Below are 26408 nucleotides of genomic sequence, written 5' to 3'. Positions count from 1 at the left end.
AAATGTCCTTACCTTTCAGGTCGATCGATCGAACGGTCCGTTCGATCGGCCGGCTTAACCGATCGGCTGGGAACCTTAGAAGTGATTCTCAACAGGATGCCGCTCGATCGAACAGACTGTTCGATCGGCTGGCATTCCCTACAAGGAACGAGTTGTAAAATCACTTGAGTGTTGAAGCATAGTATCTCATGATCCGAAGAGTAATGTTTACCAATCGAGTAGCATACTTGATCGAACATTACTTCGTCAATAGCATACTTCGTAAAGTTTTAAAAGTGTGAGACCATGTGCTAGCCGATCGGCTGGCCCGGTCGATCGGCTGGTATGCCTGATCGGCCGGGCTGTTTGAACAGCCTAGCCGCTCGGCAAGTAAGTCTGACCTGGTCGGCCTTTCGTCTAACTCTTGGCTGTTTAATTACTTGTCATATCGAGGTAGTTTGATAACGAGTTGAACTATGATATCCTCCGTTCCTACTCGTTCCTTCGGCTCGGACAGGAATCACCCAAGTCCGGCCGGTGAATGGTTCGGAACGTCGGTTTAGAGTTTAACCCATCGTCGGTGAACCTTGTATATAGAATCCGAATCTTGAACATCTTAACTGTTAGAACGATTAGTTAGCTGGTTCAAGCTCCGTTTCTATCGGTTTTTAAGGTTTCGAGTGTAAAAGGTTGAAGAAAGTTGGAAATCATTCATAAAAATGTTAAGATTCTCACAAATCTTAGTTTGTTTATGTGGAAACCGGTCAGATCTAAGCTATTCATGGTTGAATGAGGCCAAAGTTTGGTTTTCTTCAAGAACACCATGATGACATCACCCAAGAACACTTAGATCTTGGTGATTTCACGGTTAGAAATCAAGTTTCGAAAGATAGAAAGGTGTAGAATCATGCAATGATCAAAAACGTACAAGAATTAGAGTGAAAACTTACCGGAGTTGAGAGAAATCTGAGAAAAGGTGAAGAAGAAGGCTGGTTCGGTCAGAGCTTTCCAAAAATAGAAAGTGTGACAATGACAGCCCTATTTATAGGCTCCAAAAGAGGAAAGTGGCAGCCGATCGGCCAGGAGCTCCGATCGAATGGGCTGCTCGATCGGCTAGGAAGATGCTAGCCGATCGGCTGGCCTGTTCGATCAGGATGCCTCCTATTCGATCCGCGACCCACTTTGAGTACTTCGTGACGATTTGCGATGTTTCGATTTCGATGGACGATGATACGAATACGATAGAGTTCCTAGTGAAATTACTTTCAGTCCCAATCACTATATCTACATACAAGCATCTATATTTCACGTTTCGTTGTCAGTTTCGATTGAGTTCGATTGCTTTCCGAGTTTCGATTCGATTTTCGATTGATTCGCTTGAATACCATACCAAACATATAAGTAAAACACGCACAAGTAACACATAAGGCACACACACACGTAATACAATACCAGAGTTCACATAATTCGAGTCTCGAGCTTGATTGATGAATCGATTAACTTGATTATTGATTGATTAACTTTATCGCATTGTTACTTCCTACTATTCACAGTCGTAAATCGGTCACATTGATTAAACATTCGATTACTTCGATTCTTTCTGATTACAACACTTACTCCACAGAATACAACCAAAACATAATATAGACTATCTATAGTTAAAGAAAGTCAAAGTTGACTTGGACTTTGACTTTGACATTCGAAAACACGGGGTGTTACAGATCTGGTTGAAATTTTTAAGTTTTACGAATCTGATGGTTTTTTGATATGTTTAGGGGGTTTTGATTTGTGTTCTATGAATTTGTGGGTTTTGATTCGATGGATGGGCGGCGATGATGCAAAAAAAAAAAAAAACGTAGATTTTGCTGACGATGGCGCGGCAAGGACGGCGGAGGGTAGGTTTTTTGAACCTGCAACCCCACTTTTTTGCAGCCTCTTGTTTTATCGTATAATCTGAGCCAAACCCCGTTTATTTTTTTTCGAGATACACTTTGTTTTGATGTTGTTGGTTTTTTTATTTCCCCCCTTAGTCGATAATGATAACAATATATCTGAGACACCTCCCGAGTTGCGATTTTTGGGTGCGTTCGTTTTTGCGTAAAAATGTTTTTGCAAAAAAAAAAGTTAAACCGTCAACTTTTTTAACGTAAAACGTAAAAACTTATACGTAAAACGTAAAAAATTTTACGTAAAACGTAAATTTTTTAACCTAAAACGTAAAACGTAAAAACTTTTTTACGTAAACCGTAAACTTTTTAACGTAAAAAGTTTTAAGTAAAACGTAAAAACGGCGCGTTGATAAAACGTAAAAACGGCGCGTTAGAAAACGGCGCGTTAAAAAACGGCGCGTTAAAAAACGGCGCGTAAAAAACGGCGCGTTAAATTTTTACGTTTTACGTAAAACTTTTTACGTAAAAAACCGTCAACTTTTTTAATGTAAAACGTAAAAAGTTTTACGTAAAACGTAAAAAATCGTTGACGTAAACAACCGGGATGTAAAACGCAAAAAACCGGCGCGTAAAACGTAAATAACGTTAACGTAAAAAACCGGCGCGTAAAACGTAAAAAAACGTTAACGTAAAAAACCGGCGCGTAAAACGCAAAAAAACGTTGACGTAAAAAACCGGGACGTAAAACGCAAAAACCGGCGCATAAAACGTAAATAACGTTAACGTAAAAAACCGGCGCGTAAAACGTAAATAACGTTAACGTAAAAAACGGGGGCGTAAAACGTAAAAACGGCGCGTTGAAAAAACGACGCGTGAAAAAGCCGGGCGAAAAAACGGCGCGTCAAAAAACGAGGCGTGAAAAGGCCGGGCGTAAAAATCTTAAAAATTAAAAAAATTATAATAAAAATTTGATTTCAAAAAAATTGTTTTACAAAAAAAGTCTGTTTATAAATAAAAAATAATTAAGTCAAAAAACTAATTAATGAATAGGACAAAAAAGGTAATTTAAAATTAATATATATAAAAAGACAAAATAGAGTGATTTTACTTAAATACCCTTTTGGATTATAATATTAAAGACATAATAAGACAAAAAGCTTTTAATATTAATATTAACTAATTTTAATCGCATCCATCCATCAAGTTGATCTAAGAGCCAGAAAGTGGTTCCCATGGTTCTTACAACTAGAGGTGGTTTTCATTTTAACGATTCCCTATTGCGAGAACCACCTTATTGCGAGAACCGTGAGAACCAATGTGAACACAACCTAAAATAGCTAAAAAAACCCTAAAAAAAACCTAACCCCCACCCCCCAAAAACCTAACCCCCCCCCCCCCAAACTAACCCCCTCCCCCCCCCAAGCTAAATGCTAAAAACTAAAACCCTCAAAAAACCTAAAAAAAACCTAACCCCCCCCCCCCAAAAAAAAAAACCTAAACCCCCCTCCCCCACCCCCCAAAAACCTAAACCCCCACCCCCTCCCCCCCCCCCCCCCAAGCTAAAATGCTAAAAACTAAACCCCCAAAAAACCTAAAAAATCTAAAAAAATAAAAAAAAATCTAATTTTTTTTTTTAATTTTTTACTATTTTTTACGTTTAAATCGCTACTTTTAGTAGCCAAAAATTTTTTTTTTTTTTTTAAAATTAAAATTTTTTTTTTCTTTTTGGATACTAAAAGTAGCGATTTTTATATAAAAAATAGTAAAAAAAATAAAAAAAATTTTTGGGTGTTTTTTAGATTTTTTTAGGTATTATTGTTTGTGTTCACACTGGTTCACGCGGTTCTCGCAATAAAAGGTGGTTCCTAACGGATCTTTGTCCTATATATATATATATATATATATATATATTTAGGATTAGGTTCAATAGTGACCACTAGTGTAGTTTGCGAACTGAGCGAATTAATCCTGGCCATACATGTGTGTACATCAATGGCCAGGATTTGATGATGAAATACACTAGTATATTTTACGATTTGATGATGAAATCCTAGCCATCCACGTGTGTAAATCAATGGCCAGGATTTGTTCACTCAGTTCGCAAAAACATTAGTGTTCACTCTAGAACCTCACCCTATATATATATATGGTAATGCTCCATAGAAAACCTTATATTTTTAGAAAACTTTGTAAACCCATCCAATGGCCTACATTTGGCCACATGTCCCAGCTTCCATAATATCCTTTTTAATCTTGAGGGCACATTGGTAATTCTACATATTCCTTGCCCACTCAAAAAGTTATCTTGTCCAAAGTGATTTGACACCCTCATTAATATCTAACATCACATTATTCTCTTTCATCCTCCTCCATTTTCGATGAACCAAATTCAAATTAGAAAGGTTGTTTTTTCATAATTTCTTCATCTTCTTAAACCACTTATTTCAAACTAGATCCACCATTAATGAACTATGGAGCATCCATCAACAATGGTAGATCTATGGAGCACCATTAATGTACTGTGGAGTATTCATCTTCCTAAACAAGATCTTTACTACGATCTGGGCTAGTGGGCTTTGGTTCGCTTTTCTTCTTCTTCTTCTCTCACCTTCCAATGTTCGTCCAGATCTTGTGGTGAACAGGGGTTTGAATAAAGTTTCTTCCTTTTTTATTATTTGATTCGATTTGGGTCCAATATTTGTGGTGATATTTGCGATGAGGTAATCTTGATTTAGTTTCTTGATTTGATTATTGCATTGTGGGTTTTTGTTTGTTGTTTGGATATGATGATTTAGGGGGATCTCGTTAATGTGAAACACGAACAACAAGTCTATTAATGTTCACGTTTTTATCTTGCTTGTTTGCTTCAGTAGTTTTTTTCTTTTCAGCCGATTATAGAATATGGGTTTTGAAACACGAATGCCAAGTATAATAGTTAATGTTTGTAATTAGACCGTTAATGTGTCATATAGATTACAGATTACAGTTTGTATAATTCCTACCGTTATTGTGAAACACGAACAACCGTTAATGTTCGTATAGATTACAAATTATAGACCGTTAATGTTTCGTATTTTAGATCTTTAATGTTTATGTCATTATCTTCATTTGTGTCCTTATTTGATGTTGTTTTCTCATTTTCAGCCGTTACACTTGCTGAATGAAAAAACCATGGTTATGAATGTGTTAATAGTTATGGATACAAGGGAAACAAGATCCACTTCTCGGGACCATTGGTTTCGTCAAACGTGGATCGGATGCTTAAGGATCATGACCATGTTTATGTTACAGCACAACACAACTAACACGTGTTATAGTTTAAATTTCTGGACATGCATGTGTTACGTGTGACATGAAACCCATGTACAACATAACATGTGTTACGTGTGACATGAAAACACATTTTTATAACTTCTCTGGCATACGCACACCCACATGTTTACAAACCGTTTCAAGACCGACCCAAACAATAAAGCAAGGGTAGCCGCTGAAAAGCTAAGGCAGCAAAGGTAGCCGCTGAAAAGCTAAGGCAGACCGTTAAAGGAAGCTCCACCATTTTCTTAGTGCTATGTATTTTCGTTTACTAGTAATATGTAATGTGAGACTCTTATTATCTTGTGTAGTACATGATGTTAAAACGGTATCGACTTAACACATTTTGTGTTGGAGTCGGCCGTGTTGGTACTTCTGCTGTTACTAAGTTACTATTGCTGTAACATTCACCAAAAACGGGTGTCTTAACACACGTTATAATAGACGCTTAACACACGTTATAACAGGTATACTCTGCTGTTAATAAGTTACTACTGGAGTTTATGCATCCATTCTGAAAGTCTTAACACACGTTATAATAGAGGCTTGACACACGTTATATCAGTATACGGGTATGGGTATAGTAAATGGCCCACCATTTTCTTAGTGCTATGTATTTTCGTTTACTAGTAATATGTAATGTGAGGCTCTTATTGTTTTCTCTAGTACACGATGTTAACTCGGTCTAGACTTAACACATTTTCTGTTGGAGGCACCCGTATTTGTACCTCTGTTGTTACAGTTACTATTGAAATAGGCGCTAGTCGGGCGGTGGAGTACCGACTAGCGATTAATCGGGATTAGTCGGATTGAGATATTTACATGTAATTTTTAATTATATATATGCACACCCATTTTTATACGTGGTTTTTAAAGTAGACATGCTTTAACACCTTATTAACCAATTGTTTATAAGTAATTGGCATAAATTTATAAGGTTTGGTCAAAAAATAGCCGACATATGGCCAAAATTTGGCCAGAATAGGATCGTCATTGACCGCCTAGCAATTAATCGCTCGTTAATCGGTGAACCACCGATTAGTGATTAATCGGGGACTATTCGGAGACTAGTCGGGATTTTTACAGCAATGGTGCTATGTATTTTCGTTTACTAGTAATATGTAATGTGAGACTCTTATTGTTTTCTCTAGTACACGATGTTAAAACGGTCTAGACTTAACACATTTTCTGTTGGAGGCGCCCGTATTTGTACCTCTATTGTTACAGTTACTATTGAAGTCTATGTATCCATTCTGGAAGTCTTAATACATGTTATAATAGAGGCTTAACACACGTTATATCAGGTTTACTCTGTTGTTATTAAGTTACTATTGGAGCTTATGCATCCATTATGGAAGTCTTAACACATGTTATAATAGATGCTTAACGCACGTTATATATTTCAGTCGATTAATACATGTTATAGTATGTATATACACATCATGGTGTTTTGGAAACCACTAGCTTATACATGACACCATGTTAGGTTAAACCAAGATTATAACAGAAGCTTAACACATTTTATCCCAGGTATACATGACACCATGTTAGGTTAAGCCAAGATTATAACAGAGGCTTAACACATTGTAAACCACTAGCTTATACATGAATACATGTCAGGTTACAAAAAGATTATAACAATGGCTTAACACATGTTATACATTCCAAATGTGCAAAACAAATGACCCGTTTCATATTATATATTCCAAAATTACCGGTACATGTGTTACCATAAATGGCTCGTTTCATATTACACGTTACATACTAACTTGTTCATTTATTACTTGTACAAGTTTTACGCTCAGTATCCACATTATCGGATATTTTAAACATCAACAAAAATAAAATAGATATTACTTGTTTTTTTTAATTAACAAAAGGTTAACACACGTTATATATCATTCTAACAGCGGCTTAACACATGCTATACATGAACACATGTCAGGTTACATCATGGTGTTCTGTTACAGCATGAACCACCAACACATGTTATAAATGAACGAAGACTTCTTTCCCAAAGGATGTGACTTATTCAATGTCCCGCATTAACGTCGCCTACATCCATCCAGCTTGTCAATTGAATATCTTTTATGGATCTGTTTCTGTAAATCAACACACGTTATATATCATTCTAACAGGTGCTTAACACATGTTATGGGTCTGTCTCTGTAAATCAAGCAACCCAACAAAAAAACAATTATTGTTAAGATCAAAAGCCCCAAACAAGCAACCAAACCAACAAAAAAACTCGTTCAAAATCTCATCCTAAAGTTTTGGATTTATTTAAAAAACATGAACATTAACCATTACTAAAACACGCATTAACTTCGCCTACATCCATCCAGCTTGTCAATTGAATATCTTGATGGGTTTGTTTATGTAAATCAACACACGTTATATAACATTCTAACAGGGGGGCTTGACACATGTTATGGGCCTGAGTCTGTGAATCAAGCAACCCAACAAAAAAACACTTACTGTTCAGATAAAAAACGCAAACAAGCAACCCAAACCAACAAAAAAACAGCTACTGTTAAGATCAAAAGCCCCTAACAAGCAATCAAACCAACAAAAAACCCGTTCATGTATAACGTCTTAAAGTTTTTGATTTATTTAAAATACATGAATATTAAGCATTACTAAAACACTTTTAGCACACAAAAACATATTAACAACCATTTAAATAAAAAATCAAGTGTGAAATGATATTTCAAGAACATTTACCGGATCTATACCCGTCCGATGAATACGAAGAAGATCTTCAAACCTTCTTCTCACACACACACTCGTGCGTGTGTCTTTGTGATAAAGATTGTTGTTTCTCTATCTAAACATCAACTTTCTCTCTCTAAAAACATTCATCTTGTCATCGTTCTCTCTCTAAAACAACATACTTCAAACTTCTTCTCTCTCACACACTTGTATGTGTGTTCTTGGTGTTATAGATGAACATGATGAAGATTGTTGTTTCTTTCTCTAAAACAAAAAATTCATCTCTCTAAAAACTTGTGTCCTACCATCATTCTCTCTCTAAAAGATCTGGGATTAGTGTTTCTTGGAATCTTGAAGGTAGATATTTGAATTCTTAAATGAGATCATCATCTTCTTGTTCTTCTTCACGTTTGTGTGGTGGGGAGGAAAGAGAAAGAGGTAAGAGAAAGAGAAAGAGTTGGTGATTTGATGGTAATGCATGGGGAAGTGGAGTGGGTTATTGCAATGGTCAAAAAGCCACTTTTTCACAATATAGTAATTACCCAAAAAAAGTAGAGCCATTGATCAAACACAATCAATGGATAAGGTTGGGTTTCCAAAGTTTTTTTAAAAAAGATGGGGTTTTCTATAGAGCCCAACCCTATATATATATATATATATATATATATATATATATATATATATATATATATATATATATTATTTTATATTAAAAATAGAATTTAATAGAAGCTAATGAATAGTAATTTTAATATTATAATAATATATAGTTTTTTTTAATATTTTTATTATTTTAATATTATAATAATAGTTATTTTCTTTACTTTTTAACTTTAATCATTTTTTTGATATCACGGGTTGGGATAAGCTTGGTATCAACCGGTATCGAGCCAGTACTGGTATTGAAAATACCGGTACGGTCCTGTTCGGTATCGGTACATGAAGGTAAAAACTGACACTAATACAAAAAAACACCAAGAGTTGGTGTCGAATTGATATTGGAAATCCTTTGATTTGAGAAATTCAGTGCTGCTACCCGGTACCATTTGTTTATCCTTGATCATGGGTACCGTACGAACAACAACGGTATCATACAACTTTTTTTTGTTGATTTTCTTCAACTTTTAATTTTTTCTTTTTTAGTTTCAGGGGGTAGGGATGAGCTCGGTGCCAACCGATACAGAATCGGCACTGATACCGAAAATAACGGTTAAGGTACCGGTATATGAAGGTAAAAAACGGTAGTGAACTGGTACCAGGAACGCCAAAAGTCGGTACCGAATTAATACTTAATAACTTTCGGTTCGGCAAATTTGGTACCGGTACCCAGAACCATTTGCTCATCTCTGACCACGCGTTTCATACGAACAACATCGTTACCAAACAACTTTTTTAGTTGATTTTTTTTTGTTATCTTTTAGTGTTTTTTTCTACATTTTCTTTTTATTCTTGTCAGAAGTTCCGTTCGCAACGTGCTATTAGTGATTTTAAAACACATGTAAACACAGACTAAATAACAAAAGAAATTCGCCGCAATGCGGCGAACTTATTTAAACCTAGTTTATAATTTAAAAACAAAAAAAAAGTTGTGAGTGATAGAATTCCATCACAAGTGATGACCATTTCCACTAAAATCCATCACATGAAATAATGGTTGATAACATGGCGAAACTTGATTGGAAGTTGTGAGTCCAACCCCTAAGCCCAGGGTTTGTTACAACACATTTATAATGTTATAATTTTGTGCTTTCTTGTGGGTTTATAATGGGTGCTACTTTCTACACCCCCCTATTTACTGTTTTCACCCCCCTCCTCTCACATACTTACAGGTGAGGCCTGCGTGGGACCGACAGTTTTCCTCTCACAAGGGGGGGTGTAATCAGGAAGGAGGGGGGTACGTATAGAATGGGCCTTTATAATTATACGTTCAACGAACTTGGACTTGTCCTTTCACTTCACATTCTCCAGTTTATTCAAATTTAATTACAAAAGGACATAGAAGATATAATATATATGTAAAGATTCTATTCAACTCATGTCGGTTGGTAAGAAATTCAATAGAAAAGGTTTTTCCTTTAAGCAGACGAAATATCCGTACGAATAGTTTCTTCGTAGTATAATTCGAATAAAGAGTTAAATCGTCATTTTGTTGATGGATGGGTTTGTTTAAACATGAATTATATAAGTTTGCCTTTTTTTAAAGCAACTTTCATTAACAAAACCAAACATCTTCACCTAGCAAGGAGCTAGAAGAAGGCTGGCAAAACAACCAAAACAGAACACAAATATTACAAGTTAAACTTCTTCCAGATTTCGGTATGTATCGATACGGTACCGACGCTAATATAAAACCACAAGGATGCATACTACAACAGAAAAAGAGTAGTTTGGTCTTTCACAACATCTTTAAATGAAATATAACGTTACATAGGCGGCATGGGGGCGCAAAGCGCAAATAAACTTTGGGGAGGGGGGGGGGGGCAACTTGACCAGTAAATTGCACTTTACTCTAAACCACCAAACCAAACCATAGGAAAACAAATTGCACTTTACTCTAAACCTGTAAATGCAAACCGTGCCTTGCGCGACTCAATCCAGTATGAAATTTATATGCAAACACATATAAAAGTCAACACGTCGCAATGTATGTTCGCTATCCAAATGCCCAAAAGGATAAGAGTATGTTTGGGGATTAAAAATAGAATTTATTTCGAAGCGTTAACATTTTGGCCGTATAAAAAAAACCAAAAACAATGTGTTATAAATAATTAAAAATTTTTTTAGTTACATAGTAATGGGAAAGAGATATAAAAATATAAAACTAAACTATATAAATATTTTTTTAAATGCAATAACTGTAAACGGCTCTACAAACTATTAATGGTCTTAACTGGTATTAGAAAAAATTCATTTTTCAAAGACTTTTATTGTTAAAAGAAAATGAGAGAAAATGGAAGTGGAATTCTATTAATTCAACAATATAACAATTACATATATCATCTATGTGTGATCTATGTGTGATGTATCTATATATACTAGGCTGGGGTTTTAGAGTGAACACCGTGTATTTGCGAACTGAATGAATAAATCTTGGCCATTGATTTACACACGTGTATGGCCAGGATCTCCTCATCAAATCGTAAAATACACTATTGTATTTTAACATCAAATCCTGGCCATTGATCTACACACGTGTATGGCCAGGATTAGTTCACTCAGTTCGCAAGCTACACTAGTATTTACTCTTGAACCTAATCCATATACCACTAATTCTAAGTGACGCTAACTCATAATTAAGAAAATTATGATAGATTATGACTGTCAATTATCATCATTAATAAAAATTGTATCATTGACTTTCGTTAGCAGTGTAAAATGACGAAGTTTTTTCATAAATATTTCCTTAAAATCACTTTTTTTTTTAAAAAACATTAGTTTGACCAAATGATAAACAAAGATTTCTTTAAATATATGATAAAACACTAAAACCATTAATCGAAAGTGTTGGTTATCTTTTTATTAAATTTAGAACTTGATTTTTTTTATTATTTTGACAAAGCTTTTATTAATCTTATCTCTACTTTTTTCATACAATACTCATTTAATTGGGATTAGGTGTATACATGGACTTATATAAAGTATTAGGGGGTGTTTTGAGGTTGTTGGCATCTTATTAATATTGTCTATATAAAATTATCCTTTTAAAATAGATAACTTGAACTAACATCTTCAAATAAATAGTTGGGAAACTACTTGTTTCACTACCAAATCATCTGATTAACAGTTTGAACTAACTTTTCAATTTGTCTTAATAAAGTGGTTGGCTGCTGTATTGAAACCCAATATGCAAATAATTAGGTTTGAGAGGTTGCTTAATATTATTTATTTATATTGTTTAAAAATCTACCTATTGCATTTTTAGTTGTGGATATGCATTTCAGCTTGCATGAAAAAAGTTGGGTATTTACATCTTTCAATAAGCAACTACTTATAATATCAGTGATGGAAATTGGAGTTTTTTTTTTTTTTTTTTTTTTTTTTTTTTTTTTTTTTTTTTTTTTTTGAATGGCTAACGTTGCACACTATGGGGATTGAACCCCTGACCTCTCCTATCCTAAGTTTTATCTAAACTCACCAAGACCACTGGGCTATTCCCAAGTGGATAAATTGGAGTTTGTTTAATTTATAAAATTTTCACATAAGTGACATAAACAATATATGTAATAAATTCATCTTCCTTTATTAAAGTTAAAGACAAAGACATACATCCCAAAATAGTGTTTGAATCAGTTTATAAACTTATAATGGTAAAATAATAAAAAAGATGTGAGTTCTAAGGTATAAAGAGTAAAAAAGGAAGATACGGGCAAACCAAGCAAGCAAACTATCGGTGAAGAGCTTATGAGGAACTAATTTAATCTAACAAGTAACAAGTTTAACTACTTATAACAAATTACTGCTTTTTAGCAACACAATAATCTAATATGTTAAGGCTCTTTGTCATGGAAGGGTGAAAAGTAAAAAATAAATGTTGTCATGTCGCTATCATGTAAACAAGATGAAAAGCCTCAAAACCGGTTGGTTTTACTCTTTAACATAAAATTCTTACATAAAAAATTTTATAACTTACACAACGGAAACATAATCCATACAGTCGACAGTAGTATTCTAAATTACATGCCTGAAAAAAAAACATAACTTGTCTGAATAATATAAAGCATAACTAGGATGCCAGTCCAAGATGATTAGGAGTGAAATAAGCTTTCAATCGATACCTAGACGGCTAGACGTCCACAAGCTTCCAAGGCAACCGTCAATTTTAGTAACCATAAAACATGAAAAGCATATGAGACACATCGGCACATCACATAACTTTATACTATGTAATAAACATAACACTTTAACATAAACTTTAACACTTTCAAAACTTTACCGTTACTTAGCAAACTACTCTTAAACTATATCGTACTATATCACGTTTTACAAATAATGCTTTGCTTTGAAAATATCACGCAAATATAAGGGTGTACGGGGCACTAGCGGGGAGGGGTATCGGTGACCCCATTCCCCGATCGGGAACACCGCCGCCATCACCGCGGGGACCCGAATCGGGGTTGGTTCACCGCTTGAATGTGCACATGGATCGAGGAACAGTCATCTTTCAAACGGTCAAATTTATAAAAAAAAAATCAATTTTTAAACAAATATAAATAACCAACTTCACTAATTTTTTACAACACCCACCACTCTCAAACTTTTACCACACCCATCACTCTCAAACTTTTATACTCTGAAACCGAGCAATGGAGAACCAACCCCGCGAAGCCAAGAAAAAAACTAAGGGACGGGGATCGCAACCGTCTCGTGGTGGTTCGAGCGGTGCAAGTGCACAACCACAACCCCCTTTCGGATATACTTCACAACCCCCGTTTTTTTTTCCAACAACCTTCACACCCCTCCTTTTACAACACCCAACCACCCAACCATCAACCCAATTTCGGCTATTTTCAAAATTTGTTATCAATGGATCCTCCTCAATCCCCCGCCTTCGACCCGTATGGTTTTCGTTCCCCACAAGTTCCATCTACACGAGGAAATGTTGAACGTCCTCTACCTATTTACGACGACGAGGACGAGGAGGTAGTGCCCGAAACTCAAAATTTGGGCGACTATGAAGATGACACCGGCGACGATGAATATAGTGTGGATGAAGATGCCGGTAACGAAGAAGATGACGCTCGGGATAAAAAGGGAAAAATGGAGAACCAAAAATGGACAAAGGTCCAAGAAGAGGTGTTGGCGAATGCGTGTGGGTACATTGCTCTACCAACAAAAAGAAGGGCAGGGCAATCAACAAAACCGCGACAGTTTTTGGCGTAAGATTTTAGATCATTTTAACGTCACCGTTGGTGGAAGTAACCGGACCGTGCATCAAGTACGGTCTAAATGGGGCCCGATGATGACGAAAATAAACTTTTTCAACAGCCTATACCAACAAGCGGTAAAAATTATATCTTTTAACGTTGTATATTTTTTAATTTTCTTTACTAAGTTCATATTTTTTTAACACTTATTATTTTATAATATGTAGGATCGCCCACGAGGAAGCGGGTGTAGCGATCTCAACGTGATGAAAGTCGCTTTAAAGGAATTTAAAGATAAATATCCGAACGGTTTTCAACATGTCGAGGCATGGGAGGTCGTTCGAAAACACGACAAATGGGCCCAAGTCCCATTGTTGGGTGAGGAAGGGGAAGGTTCGGCACAAAAAAGAAAGCCCGTTGATGTGGACCCTTCCATACCCGATATGAACGAAGACCCCTCGCCACAAAGAACACAACGGCGAGACAAGCGTCAAGCGACATCGTCCGAGGGCTCGGCCGAGTTGGCGACACAATTCAAAGAATACAACGCCATGAAAGAAGCGAAGCACGCGATTGAATTGAGGAAGATAAGAGAGTCGGAGGCTCGCGAGCTCATATCGGAACAACGCGAGACGATGAGAAACTACAATTACGATCGAGATATGAAAACATTCCTCAAGCCGCACGACGATGCTCCGCCGGAAATGTTGCGGTTCATCCTCGCCCGAAAGCGCGACATCGTTAACAAGTACGGGTGGCCGTGCAATTTCTAAATTTTTTATTTTCTAGTTTGAATGTAATTTTTAGTTTCTAGTTTGAATGTAATTTTTATTTTCTAGTTGAATGTAATTTTTATTATCTAGTTTGAATGTAATTTTTATTTTCTACTTTGAAATGTCTTTTGTTAAATTTTATTTATTTTTTATTAATATTTTTTTTAATTTATAAACATGCATAATTTTACAACAAATAAAAAAAAAAGCAAGTCCTCTAAGAGAGGAGTGCCGCCATTAAATTGGGATGTAAAAGGAGTTTAACAGAAGAAGTTGACGTGACATAAAATGATTGGGTGTACGTAGGAGAGAAGAGAGGAGAGTGCCCTCTCACCCTAATGCTTTGCATTGAAAATATCACGCAACCGCTGTAAGTTTGACCAATGGCTTCGCTTTGGCGGCGTTGACTGAACAACATTAATACCTCTATAAATTCTTTCACACCCTTCTTCATCACCAAAAATTCACGAAAAATGGACATCAAAACCCTAATTATATCCCCACCCCCACCCCTCCCTGTATTCTTCACAATGTTCCTAACAATTTACTTACTCGCCCACTTCATCATCTTCCGTAACTGGACCCCAAAAACCCGACCCGAAGCCGCCAGCTGCTTAATCTCCTTAACCCACGGCACCCCCGCCGCTATACTCGCCGGAATCGCCATTTTTTCCGACCCGAAACACCACTTCGCATCACCCAACACCCGCTTCCAAAACTCGGTACTCGAATACAGCATTGCATACTTCATCATGGACCTTATTCACTACCTTACATTTTACCCAACAGATGTTTTATTCATTGGTCACCATTTGGCAACCCTGTTTGTGTTTGTTACTTGCCGGTACGTTGCGTTCCACGGAGCGTATTCTGTGTTGATTTTGCTAGTCTTGGCCGAGGTTACGAGTTTGTTGCAGAACGTTTGGACGCTTGCGGGGGCGAGAAAAGGGGATTCGGAAGTTGCACGCCAGGTGTTTGATAAAATGTCTGTGTGGTTTTACGGGGTTTATTCGGTTGTTAGAGGGGTTGGGGCGCCTTTGTTTGTTTATAGGATGGTGGGTTTTTATGCTAGTGGTGTTGCGGATAGTGTTGTGCCGAGGTGGCTTTGGGTTTCTTGGGTTTGTGTTGTGGTTGCTGCGATTTCCGTTAGTGTTCTTTGGGTTTCGAATAACTGGGTTGAGTTGTTTAGGGAGAGAGGGGTTAGGGTTGAGAAGGGGAAGAAAGTTTGGTGAGATATTGTGATTTGGGGTGTTTGATGTATCATATTAGTGAGGGTTATATATAAATTGATACTTGTTGATGAAATATTGAAATAAAACTGACTGTTGTTACTCATGGTTCTTTGTAACATGTTGTTTGAATGATCTGTTTTGTTGCTGTTGCTTCTTGAGCTAGTGAATATACTTTATTTTACTTGATAAAGATTGGACGGTGTGATGTAGCTAGCACCTTAGGCAAATCACATGAGTGATACTGAGCTCATAAAGAATGCTTGCCTCAAACTCCACAGTTAAGCATGCTTAAAACAAACAAATAAACACTTGTACCCAGAACAAATAAATAAACAAATGTAAACAAATAAATAAACAAATGTACCCGATAAAATTTCACTCATAGCTGAGCTAGTGGTAGGGTGTTACATACCAAATGAGAGAACTCAACCTAAAAGACTAGTCAGGTGAGTGAGAGATGTCATTTGTTATATAGACCCCACATCAGTTGTCCATACAACTAACAACTGATGTGGGACAAGTCTCATACAATGGTATTAGTCCTTAACAATCAAGCCTCCTTAAGAGACAAGGATACAACTGAGGTGAGACAAGTCTCGTACCTTGCAATGGTATTAGTCCTTAACAATCGACCCTCCTTAAGAACCAACGTCCTCATTGGTCACGGCCCTCTCTCCAGGCCACCACTCCGAGTTCTGGATCTGATACCAATGTTACATACCAAACGAGAGAACTCAACCCAAAAGACTAGTCTGATGAGTGAGAGAGCAACAACAACAACAACAACCATACCCAGTATACTCCCACATATAGCGAAGCTATTGATAGGGTCTGGGGAGGGTAGGATGTAGGCACGCCTTACCTCTATCCTAGGGGATAGAGAGGCTGCTTCCAGTGAGACCCCCGGCTCCAAAAACCATAACCAAGACATAAGCTTCTAAAAAAACATATATAAGCACGCCACTACTACAAAAGATAGAAATAGAAATAATAATAAACGGATAAATAAGTAAGTGCTTGTTAGTAAAACTACGACACCGAGAATAGGTGAAAACATACATACATACATATATATATATATATATATATATATATAAAACTATATCACACCTCATAGAAACTGAAAAAAACTCATAAGATAGGAGCCTAAGCTAAAAACCATGCCAAACTCCTAAAAATCTTTAACCTTAATCCTACGTCTCCACGAAGATCTGTCATCGACCATGTCCTCAAAGAGGTGCAAATCTAGCAAATCTTGTCTAATCCGCTCATCCCACGTCATTTTCGGTCTGCCTCTACTCCTCCTTCCATCTACCGCAAGTGTTTCAACTATTCTAACCGGGTCTGTCGTCTGCCTCCTCCTGACATGCCCAAACCATCTCAGTCTCCCCTCCCTTATCTTGTCTGAAATACTAGCAACTCCTAATCTCTCTCTAAAAACCTCATTTCTTATCTTGTCCAACCTAGTGTGCCCACACATCCATCTTAGCATCCTCATCTCTGCTACCTCTAGCTTTCGAGCATGAATTTTCTTGATGGCCCAACAATCTGTTCCGTATAACATAGAGGGTCTAATTGCAGCCCTATAAAATTTCCCTTTTAATTTAACAGGGAACCTCTTGTCGCACAACACCCCTGTGGCTGCTCTCCACCTACATCATCCAGCCTGGATACGGTGAGCTACGTCACTGTCTATCTCTCCATTGCTCTGAACAAACGATCCTAGATACTTGAACTTAGTTGCCTGTGGAACCACCTGGCCCTCAATGGTGATCTGGGTGTCGTGCTCATCGCCTGCTCCACTAAAATCACAGTAAAGGTATTCAGTCTTAGAGCGACTTATCCTCAAACCTTTGCATTCTAAGGCTACCCGCCAATCTTCTAACCTCACATTCAAGCTCTGTTTACTTTCTTCAATCAACACAATATCGTCTGCAAAAAGCAAGCACCACGGAACTGACTCCTGAATCGACTTTGACAACTCATCTAGGACAATCGCAAATAGAAAAGGACTCAACGCTGACCCTTGGTGGAGTCCTACTTCCACAGGAAAGAAATCAGTATCCCCTACCGGTGCACGAACACTAGTGTTAGTCTTAACATACATATCCAGGCTAGGTCAGATGAGGGTATATAAGCCCCACATCAGTTGCCCATACAACTGATGCGGGACAAGTCTCATACCTTGCAATGGTATTAGTCCTTAACATAGGGTCTAGGTTAGGTCAGATGAGGGTGAACCTTTCATCAATCCCAGCTCCTACCGAGACACAGTTAAGCGTGCGTAACAGATGAGACTAATTCCTAGATGGGTGACCTTCTTACCCGGGCAACCAAAACCTAAGCTTTGAGTTCCTTGTGGGCAAAAATCATACAATATTGGTTGGTATGAGAGACTGGATGTTACATTTAGTCACTTGAACATATGGTACGACATAACCGAAAACGATAATTAACAGAAAAACAATCAAATAAAACCACAAAGAAATAGGGCACTAACTGTATTGTACAAACATGGATAGTATTTATCTTTGCAGAATGATAAGTGCAAAGCAGGCAGCCAAACCCCATCAAGGGTGGTTCTCTATGCTGTTATTTATATGGTTACGTGGCAAAGAGACGATTAACCGAAGAACTTATAATGGCTGGCATTCTTTATAATATTTCGCAACCCTCCAATTGGAGCTAGAATCATCAAACACAGACCGAGAACGATGCAAATCTGAAATTTAAAATATCAATTTTAGTCCCAATATCATAATAAAATGAGTAAATTACAAGTTTTGTCCTTTATGTTTGTCCCAAATTGCAGGCGCTGTCCTTTGTCTTTAAAATTGACGAGTTTTGTCCTTAATGTTTGCAAATCTTGCACGTTATGTCCTTTAGGCCAAACTCAGTTAGATTTTTTAGTTAAAACTGATCATGTACAAGGCACATGAGGGCATTTTAGTCTTTTTACCTCATTTATTTAATAGTATTTAAAAAATAAAACAAAATAGTTAAAAAATATTATTATTATTTTAACTATATACTGTATATATAACCTCCATCACCACCACCAGCACCCTCCACCGCCACCGCCACCGCCACCACCCTCCACCGCCACTACCACCCTCCACCTCCTCTGCTCACTGCTACTTGCATCAAAAACCCCCAAAATTCAAAAACCTAAATACCAAATCAAAAACCCCCAATCACCTCCCACAACCACCACCGCCCCGCCCTGAATCACCTCCCACAACCACCGTCGCCCCTAACCCACCTCACACAACCACCTTCGATGCCCCTAACCCACCTCATCCAATCTACCCATAAATTTCGTCAGTAAATCAACGCCGGACAAGGTCTGAGTGCTTTGTCGCCGATTTCTGTATACAATTTCTCATTTTTTGACAGAACTTTTATGAACACTCAACTTCACAATAAACCCTTGTTTACCAAATAACACAACTTTCAAATCCCCTGTTCCATCTTCACCAAACTCAATAGACACCATTTTATGAATCTTCAGACCTTAGTTAATCCAAAAAGATTAGAACCCACAAAAGTTTACAAGAAATTTTCAGCATTTCAAGACACTGAACGCAAATTAACCTAAAAAGATAGGAACCCACAAAAAAATTCTAAGAAATTTACAAGATTTCAAGAAACTGATTGCATATTAACCCATACAGGTGAGATTCCTCTTGTGGTGCGACGTCGGAGAATCATTCTGTTCCTCCGGTTCCTCTTGTGGTGCGATGGTGCCATACTCGCTGGAGATTTGCAAGAAGGACGACATCGGAGAATTACCTCCGGTTCCACCCACCACCAAACGCCACCGCACCTAACCCACCACCACATTCAGTCGTCGCTTCAGATCATGTTAGAGAGAGAGGAGAGAAGAGAGAGAGAGAGGGGACTTGCAGTTGTGAGAGAGAGAAAGATGCTATATTTTTTTGACTTTTCAAGTTATTACATACTAGTCCCTACATATAAGTATTTTACACAATAGTCCCTGAAGAGATGATATGACTAAAATGCCCTCATGTGCCTTGCACATGATCAGTTTTAACCAAAAAATCTAACTGGGTTTGACCTAAAGGACATAACGTGCAAGATTTGCAAACATTAAGGACAAAAATCGTCAATTTTAAAGACAAAGGACAGCGCCTGCAATTTGGGACAAACATAAAGGACAAAACTTGTAATTTACTCTAATAAAATTATAGAAGTTAAACAAACATCATGGGTTCAAACCTACCCAATTAGTGCACCAAGACAAGCTGAACCTCTTTGGCTTGTAAATGGCAAGCCACATTATGCATGGCAGCTAGCGAGAACAAAACAAGATAATATTAAGCTTCTAGGAAATCGGAAAACGCGTATAAGTTGTAATCCGTAAATGTATGTTGTTAAAAGACATTCTTACAAAATAAGTTGTGGGGGCAAATGCAAAGCCTCCAAAGAATCCAAGGAGTCCTCCAAAGAAAGGGAGGCATATTGCAACAAACATTGTTAATGCTGAACACAAATTAAACAAAGGTCAATGATCCTTAACTTATATAAAGATATAAATGTGTTTCCATATAGCCTTATACGTGATTGAGGCTGTTACTAACCTACGTAAGTAATACGTGTGTAAAAACGAAGAATCCAGCTTGGTTTGAAGTTCAATTGCTTCACCAACAAGGTTTCAATCATGTCAAAAACTGGCATTGCATAAATCTGTAAAAAGAAAAAAAAAAAGGTTAGTAAGCACCATTAAGGAAAGCTTATAAAAAATAATAATAATAAAAAAAACTAGAATAACCCGTTAGGGGAAACTCACTGGACCACCAATACCCTGCTAACTAGTGAATAAATGTTAAAACAATGTAAATCATTAAGGCGAGAGTCTCTATTGGTTGATACCTGATAGCTGCCAATGACATGAATGACCACAAACATGTTAGCAGCTACAATAAGCCATTTAGGCTTCTCTAATGAAATAAGAATATTATCATCCACAGCATTTCCAAACATATAGTATCCAATTAAAGCAACCGGAAAATAGCACAATGCAACTACAATATAAGCCACAACCACCCCCCTCCACATGGGTCCCTTAGAAGGCTTCTCGGGTGTTGAAGGGATTGTTGCTTGGATCTCTAGCACAACATTATGGCCTGCGTATGCAAATGCCACATCACCCAAAGCGTTGAAAAAATTGAAGGTGGTTTCTGATGGGTTCGTTCCTTTGTACCCGTATTGTACATTTTCTTGCAACCCCTTGTGAATAGAAGCCGTCCATGCAATTGTTGAGTAACTGTTTAGTATAATCACTTTCATTAGTTGGATAATGCTTGATGATCTTAGATTTATACTGAAGGAATGTTTGGATGTGCGTTTTGAAAGCATGTATATGATATGGAATGTTTGGATGTGCGTTTTGAGTAAAATGCCATTTTCGTCCCTGAGGTTTGGTCAGTTTTGCGACTTTCATTCAAAGGATTGTTTTTCCGCATCTAGATCCAAAAGTCTGAAATCTCGCTATTTTCATCTGGCTCGTTAACTCCATCCATTTTTCTCCGTTAAATCAGGGGTATTTCCGTCTTTTTTGTTAACTTAAAGGGCAATACGGTTTAATGGATTCGGTCAGGGGTATTTTAAATGCTTGTACATAAAGTGAAAAAGACTAAAGTGCCCTTTAAGTTAACACAAAAGACGAAAATACCCCTGACTTAACGGAGAAAAATGGATGGACGTAACGAGCCGGATGAAAATAGCAAGATTTCAAACCTTTTGGATCCAGATGCGGAAAAACAAACCTTTGGACAAAAGTCGCAAAACTGGCCAAACCTCAGGAACGAAAATGGCATTTCATTGTAACCAAATAGAAAAAAATTACAAATAACCACTAATCAAAACGAGAGGGATGTGAAAGCTTACCTTAAAGACATCACTGCAGCAGCCAATGAAACACCAGATATGGAGTTAAAGTTTGGAAGGTGAGACAGTACAAAATGTACAGAAGCAAAGATCATAATGAAGAATGTCAATTTGATCCTTGGACAATCATCACAAACAACAGTATCATGAACCTTTTTTAATGATGTCCCTCCTGTGACCATATAAACTATACACACACTAACTTCACAGATCAATTGTTGAGGAACCACAATATATAAACCGAGTTTTTCACCGAATGCTTCTTGCCCGAGTTCATGGTACCTATCGAACCGTTTTCCAGGTACCATTTCATGCATTTCTACCATCTGCCATAGTGTGTACAATGTTATTACCCATGACAGAATAAGTATTACCACTCCTGGTCCCCTGTTTTCAACATCAATATCTCCAGTTAGTATGTTTTAAAGATCTATATTATATTTTTTGGAGTGAATTTCAAGGATTGTCATTTATCTTTATACCTATTTTCAGGCGCTGTCCTTTATGTTCAAAATTGACGAGTTTTGTCCTTTATGTTTTCATATCATACACGTTTTGTCCTTTAGGCCTAACCCAGTTAGTTTTTTCAATTAAATTTAGTCATGTGCTTTGCACATGAGGGCATTTTTGTCAATTTAAAGGTTGCAGAAGCTTTGAGCTGTAAATCTGCCGTTGAACATACCTTTGAATTGACAAAAATGCCCTCATGTGCAAAACATATAACCAAATTTAACTGAAAAAACTAACTGGGTTAGGCCTAAAGGACAAACATGTATGATATGAAAACATAAAGGACAAAACTCGTCAATTTTGAACATAAAGGACAGCGTCTGAAAATGGGTATAAAGATAAAGGACAATCCTTGAAATTCACTCTATTTTTTGTAGTGAAATATTTTTAGTTTTTTTTTTTTTTTTTTTTTTTTTTTTTTTTTAATTTTATTGGTTTACTACATCCCCTGATCATTCTTTGTTTTAAATATTGTGTTTTACCCAATGTCATTAGTTAGCAGGGTATTGATGGGGTCCATGAGTTTTTCTGATAACAAGTTCTCACGGTTACCAAAAATAAATGTTTGTTTTGACAGTACATGCCCTGATCGAAAATCTTGTATGCTTGACTTGAAACAAGCAGACTGATTTTGTAGTTAGTTGGTATTATCTTGATTTTCGATAAAAATATTATTTGGGTTTGTTTGTTATCGTAGAAGTATTACCATCCGAGATTCGACATGGCATACGGAAGACTTAAAACTCCAGCTCCAACCATTGCGGTTACATTGTGGAAAGCGGCATAATACCATTTCGCATGTCTTGATGAAGTAATTGGAAGCCAATCATCTATTGCCTTTTGCTCTGCTGTCCTTTCATCCTGTTATCACATAGTTATGAAGACAATAAAGGTACATATTAATATTATAATAATGACTTTTTATATTCTGTTATTTGACATTCAAGCGTATGGTGGATCAAATTATAGATACATCAGGCACACATCTTTAATAATCTTTTTGTGTATTTTCTCTCATAACAATCTGAGTTAGGTTGACATTTCATAAGATACTTAAAACAATATGGAAGAATAGCCTCATAAGAGCCTTACAAAACTGGGTGTATCTTCGGTTTGACTTTTTGGGTCGAAGCTTGACTTTACGTCGTCTGTATATTGAGTTCCCATTCTCTTTGCAACGAAGATGATATCCCGGAAAGATGAAATAGAAAACAGGAGTTGATGTGGTTATTTAAGTGCTAGGTTGCTTGATAAAACCTGTGCATATATGACGGTATCTGCCGGCTGAATATTCTGTATTTAGCAGGCTGTGTGTTTAAAAAGTCTTAAGGATCTTAATCAAACATGACTTTGGAAACTACATAAAATGTCTTTTATGTAAGCGCCAAATGTCGCATACGTATTAACTGGACATGAAAGGGAAAGACGAACGTGATGTTCTATTTTAAAAACATTTGAATTAGTATAAGATGCATACAAAGCAAATCTTGTTGTCATATACCACATAAGAGTATAAGACTGCATTGTGTAACATTGGTATAGCTGAAACATCATATCCAGCCAATTCTTAACCTGAGCGACGCCTCTCACATACATGATGTGCGCGCCTCACACCTCACACTTTTTTAAACCAAGTTACCCGTAAATCTGGGAATCGTCCATCACAATAGAAATCCATGTCGATTATCGTTATGTTATTAGACGAAAATCGGTTGTTTCCCTTGTCTGAGGACAAATGGAAACAAAAGTAGAACATTTAAGTATTCATATAATAGTTCTATTTAATATATTTAGAGAAGAAACTGTTCAAGACACTAGTTTTATAGTAGAGTTAATTACGTTTTTCGGTCCATTAGTTTAAAAATTGCCAAAACAGTCCCTGTGGTTTCACTTTCGTAGCTATTACAGTCCACCCACACTAACGCCATCCAGTTATTCTGTTAGTTTATTTGTAATGACCATAATGCCCTTGTTATTAAAATTAAAATGATAAAAGAGTTAGTTACGTTTTTCGTCCCTGTGGTTTGTTAAAAATAACCATTACAGTCCATTAGTTCTAAAAATTGCCAAAACAATAGACTGTAATGGTTATTTTTAACAAACCAGGGGGACGAAAAACGTAAGTAACTCTTTATTTATTTTAATTTTAATTTTAATAACAGGGGCATTATGGTCATTTCAAATAAACTAACAGAATAACTGGATGGCATTAGTGAGGGTGGACTGTAATAGTTACGAAAGTGAAACCACAAGACTGTTTTGGGAATTTTTAAACTAATGGACTGAAATAGTGATTTTTGACAAACCACAGGAACGAAAAACGTAATTAACTCAATTGGTTATTGCTTGGTGTCTTTCTGCTACTCACAATACACACACAATAAATAGTGAGTCCCTAAATATAGAGAACGAGAATTAAATATCTAAGCGAGATCCCTATTTTGTAGAATGGGATTTAGTGTCAAATTTGATTAAAAACCTGAATGTTGTTTTCTTAACCTACAGAAAAAAGGTTAATATTAGGGAATGTGAATGCTCTAAAGCCACCTCTAAATCTGATCAAATATCCATTATAAAAATGAAAACCCTCAATCAGTTAAGTTAAAGAGAAACACACTTTAATACCGTAAGAATTAAGCCCTTTGGCAGTTTAATAATCAGCAGAGGCGTCTCTGAGAATTCACGTACCCTGTTCGAGCTTGGAAAAAATGTGTCCTTCCGTTATGTTATGTTATTATTTAAAAAAAAAAATTAAATTAGTATTGGGCTCAATAAACCAAATTCCAAGTAGGCTAAGTTCTAAACCATAAAAAATGATTTTTAAATGGGCCTATATTGTAAGTGGTATGCGTTTACTATTTAAAAAAAAAAAAAAAAAAAAAAAAAAAACCATATACGGATTTTTTTAAATTGCATTCCCCTTGAAATCGCGGGCCTTGTGCGGACGTCCTCCCCGCACACCATCAAAGCCTCCCATGATAATCAGATGAGTACATGACTTATAGAAATAAATGACATTGATTGGGTTGATCGGGGGAAAACGTTTGGGCGCGAATCTTTTGAAAAATAGACTATATAAAATTAGGCCTTTTTACAATTTATTGCTAGGCCCTTTACATGAGCCCATTTACCCAGTCCAATTCAAAATCCAGTCCTCATTTTCTTTTCTCTCGTTTGGTCCAAGTGAGTTGGAATTTGGAGTGGTAGCCTGGAGAGAGCCAGCCGTGACCAACGAGGCTCGGAGTGGTGGCCCATGGAGTGGTGGCTTGGAAAGAGCCAGCCGTGACCAACGAGGCTCGGAGTGGTGGCCTGGAAAGAGCCAGCCGTAACCAACATGGCCGTGACCAACGAGGACGTTGGCCCTTAAGTAGGGTCGATTGTTATGGACTAATATCATTGCAAGGTATGAGACTTGTCCAACACGAAAAACGGATCACCCTGGTAAACCCAATGGCAAAAGGCCACCCACGCCCGTGAACGCAGAAGGGCGCTGGTAACCCGGCCCGCTGCCATTCCAAAGGAAACTCACCGCTCGAAGGCCCACTGTGATAAAAACCCTGGCTCAATCGAAAGCAATTTTGCTCCAGACGAGACTCGAACTCATCACCTTCACTTTGAAGGTCATGAGGCTGCCAATTTACCATAAGGTCATTGTTAGTTACTTATTTAATAGGTGTGGAATTACTTTGAACTGAAGATTTTGAAAGAAGAATAGGGTTATAAACAAATGTATATTCTGTTCATATGCTTTTGGAATTCCTTTGATTTCTTGAATATTTTATTTATTTCTTGTCACATTGCTTAATTGTAAGTTGACTTCGTTTTTAGTAATCTTTTTGTGTATCTGAACTGTCTAAGGCATCCTTACAACGTTAGCTGTGTCTTCGGTTTGACTTTTTGGGTCAAAGCTTGACTTCACATCATCTGTATATTGAGTTCCCATGCTCATTGCAAAGAAAATGATATCCAGGAAAGTTGAAACAGAAAACAGGAGGGGTAGATGCGGTTATTTAAGTACTAGGTTGCTTGAGATAATCTGTGCATATAAGACAATTTTGCCGGCTGTTTATTCTGTATTTAGCAGGCTGGTTGCTATAAAGTCTTAAGGATCTTAATCAAACATGTCTATGGAAACTACATTTGATGTCTTTTTTGTAAGCGCCAAATGTCGCATACGTATTTTCTGGACATGAAAGGGAAAGATAAAACATAAGTTGGACATTTTAG

The 26408-nt window shown here is 36.9% G+C and overlaps 2 protein-coding genes across 2 annotated transcripts; one reads left to right on the top strand and one right to left on the bottom strand.

Moving 5' to 3' along the window:
- The first annotated feature begins 14986 nt into the window (after positions 1-14986).
- LOC110911197 (TLC domain-containing protein At5g14285) lies at positions 14987-15877 on the top strand. The gene has a single exon (XM_022155798.2). The coding sequence runs from the start codon at positions 15003-15005 to the stop codon at positions 15759-15761; it is 759 nt and encodes a 252-aa protein (XP_022011490.1). The 5' UTR covers positions 14987-15002; the 3' UTR covers positions 15762-15877.
- Positions 15878-18144: 2267 nt separating this feature from the next.
- On the bottom strand, positions 18145-23399 carry LOC110909539 (lysine histidine transporter 1). Its single transcript, XM_022154443.2, has 8 exons — positions 23274-23399; positions 22888-23042; positions 21672-22058; positions 20655-21048; positions 20363-20468; positions 20173-20264; positions 20005-20073; positions 18145-18483 (listed from the first exon to the last, which is right to left on the bottom strand). The coding sequence occupies exons 1-8, from the start codon at positions 23346-23348 to the stop codon at positions 18385-18387; spliced, it is 1377 nt and encodes a 458-aa protein (XP_022010135.1). The 5' UTR covers positions 23349-23399; the 3' UTR covers positions 18145-18384.
- Between the last annotated feature and the right edge of the window lie 3009 nt (positions 23400-26408).

This window comes from Helianthus annuus, chromosome 15, assembly GCF_002127325.2.
Source record: "Helianthus annuus cultivar XRQ/B chromosome 15, HanXRQr2.0-SUNRISE, whole genome shotgun sequence".
NCBI lineage: Eukaryota > Viridiplantae > Streptophyta > Magnoliopsida > Asterales > Asteraceae > Helianthus > Helianthus annuus.
The sequence above is the reverse complement of the archived record's forward strand: the minus strand, read 5'-3'. Positions and strand labels throughout refer to the sequence as shown.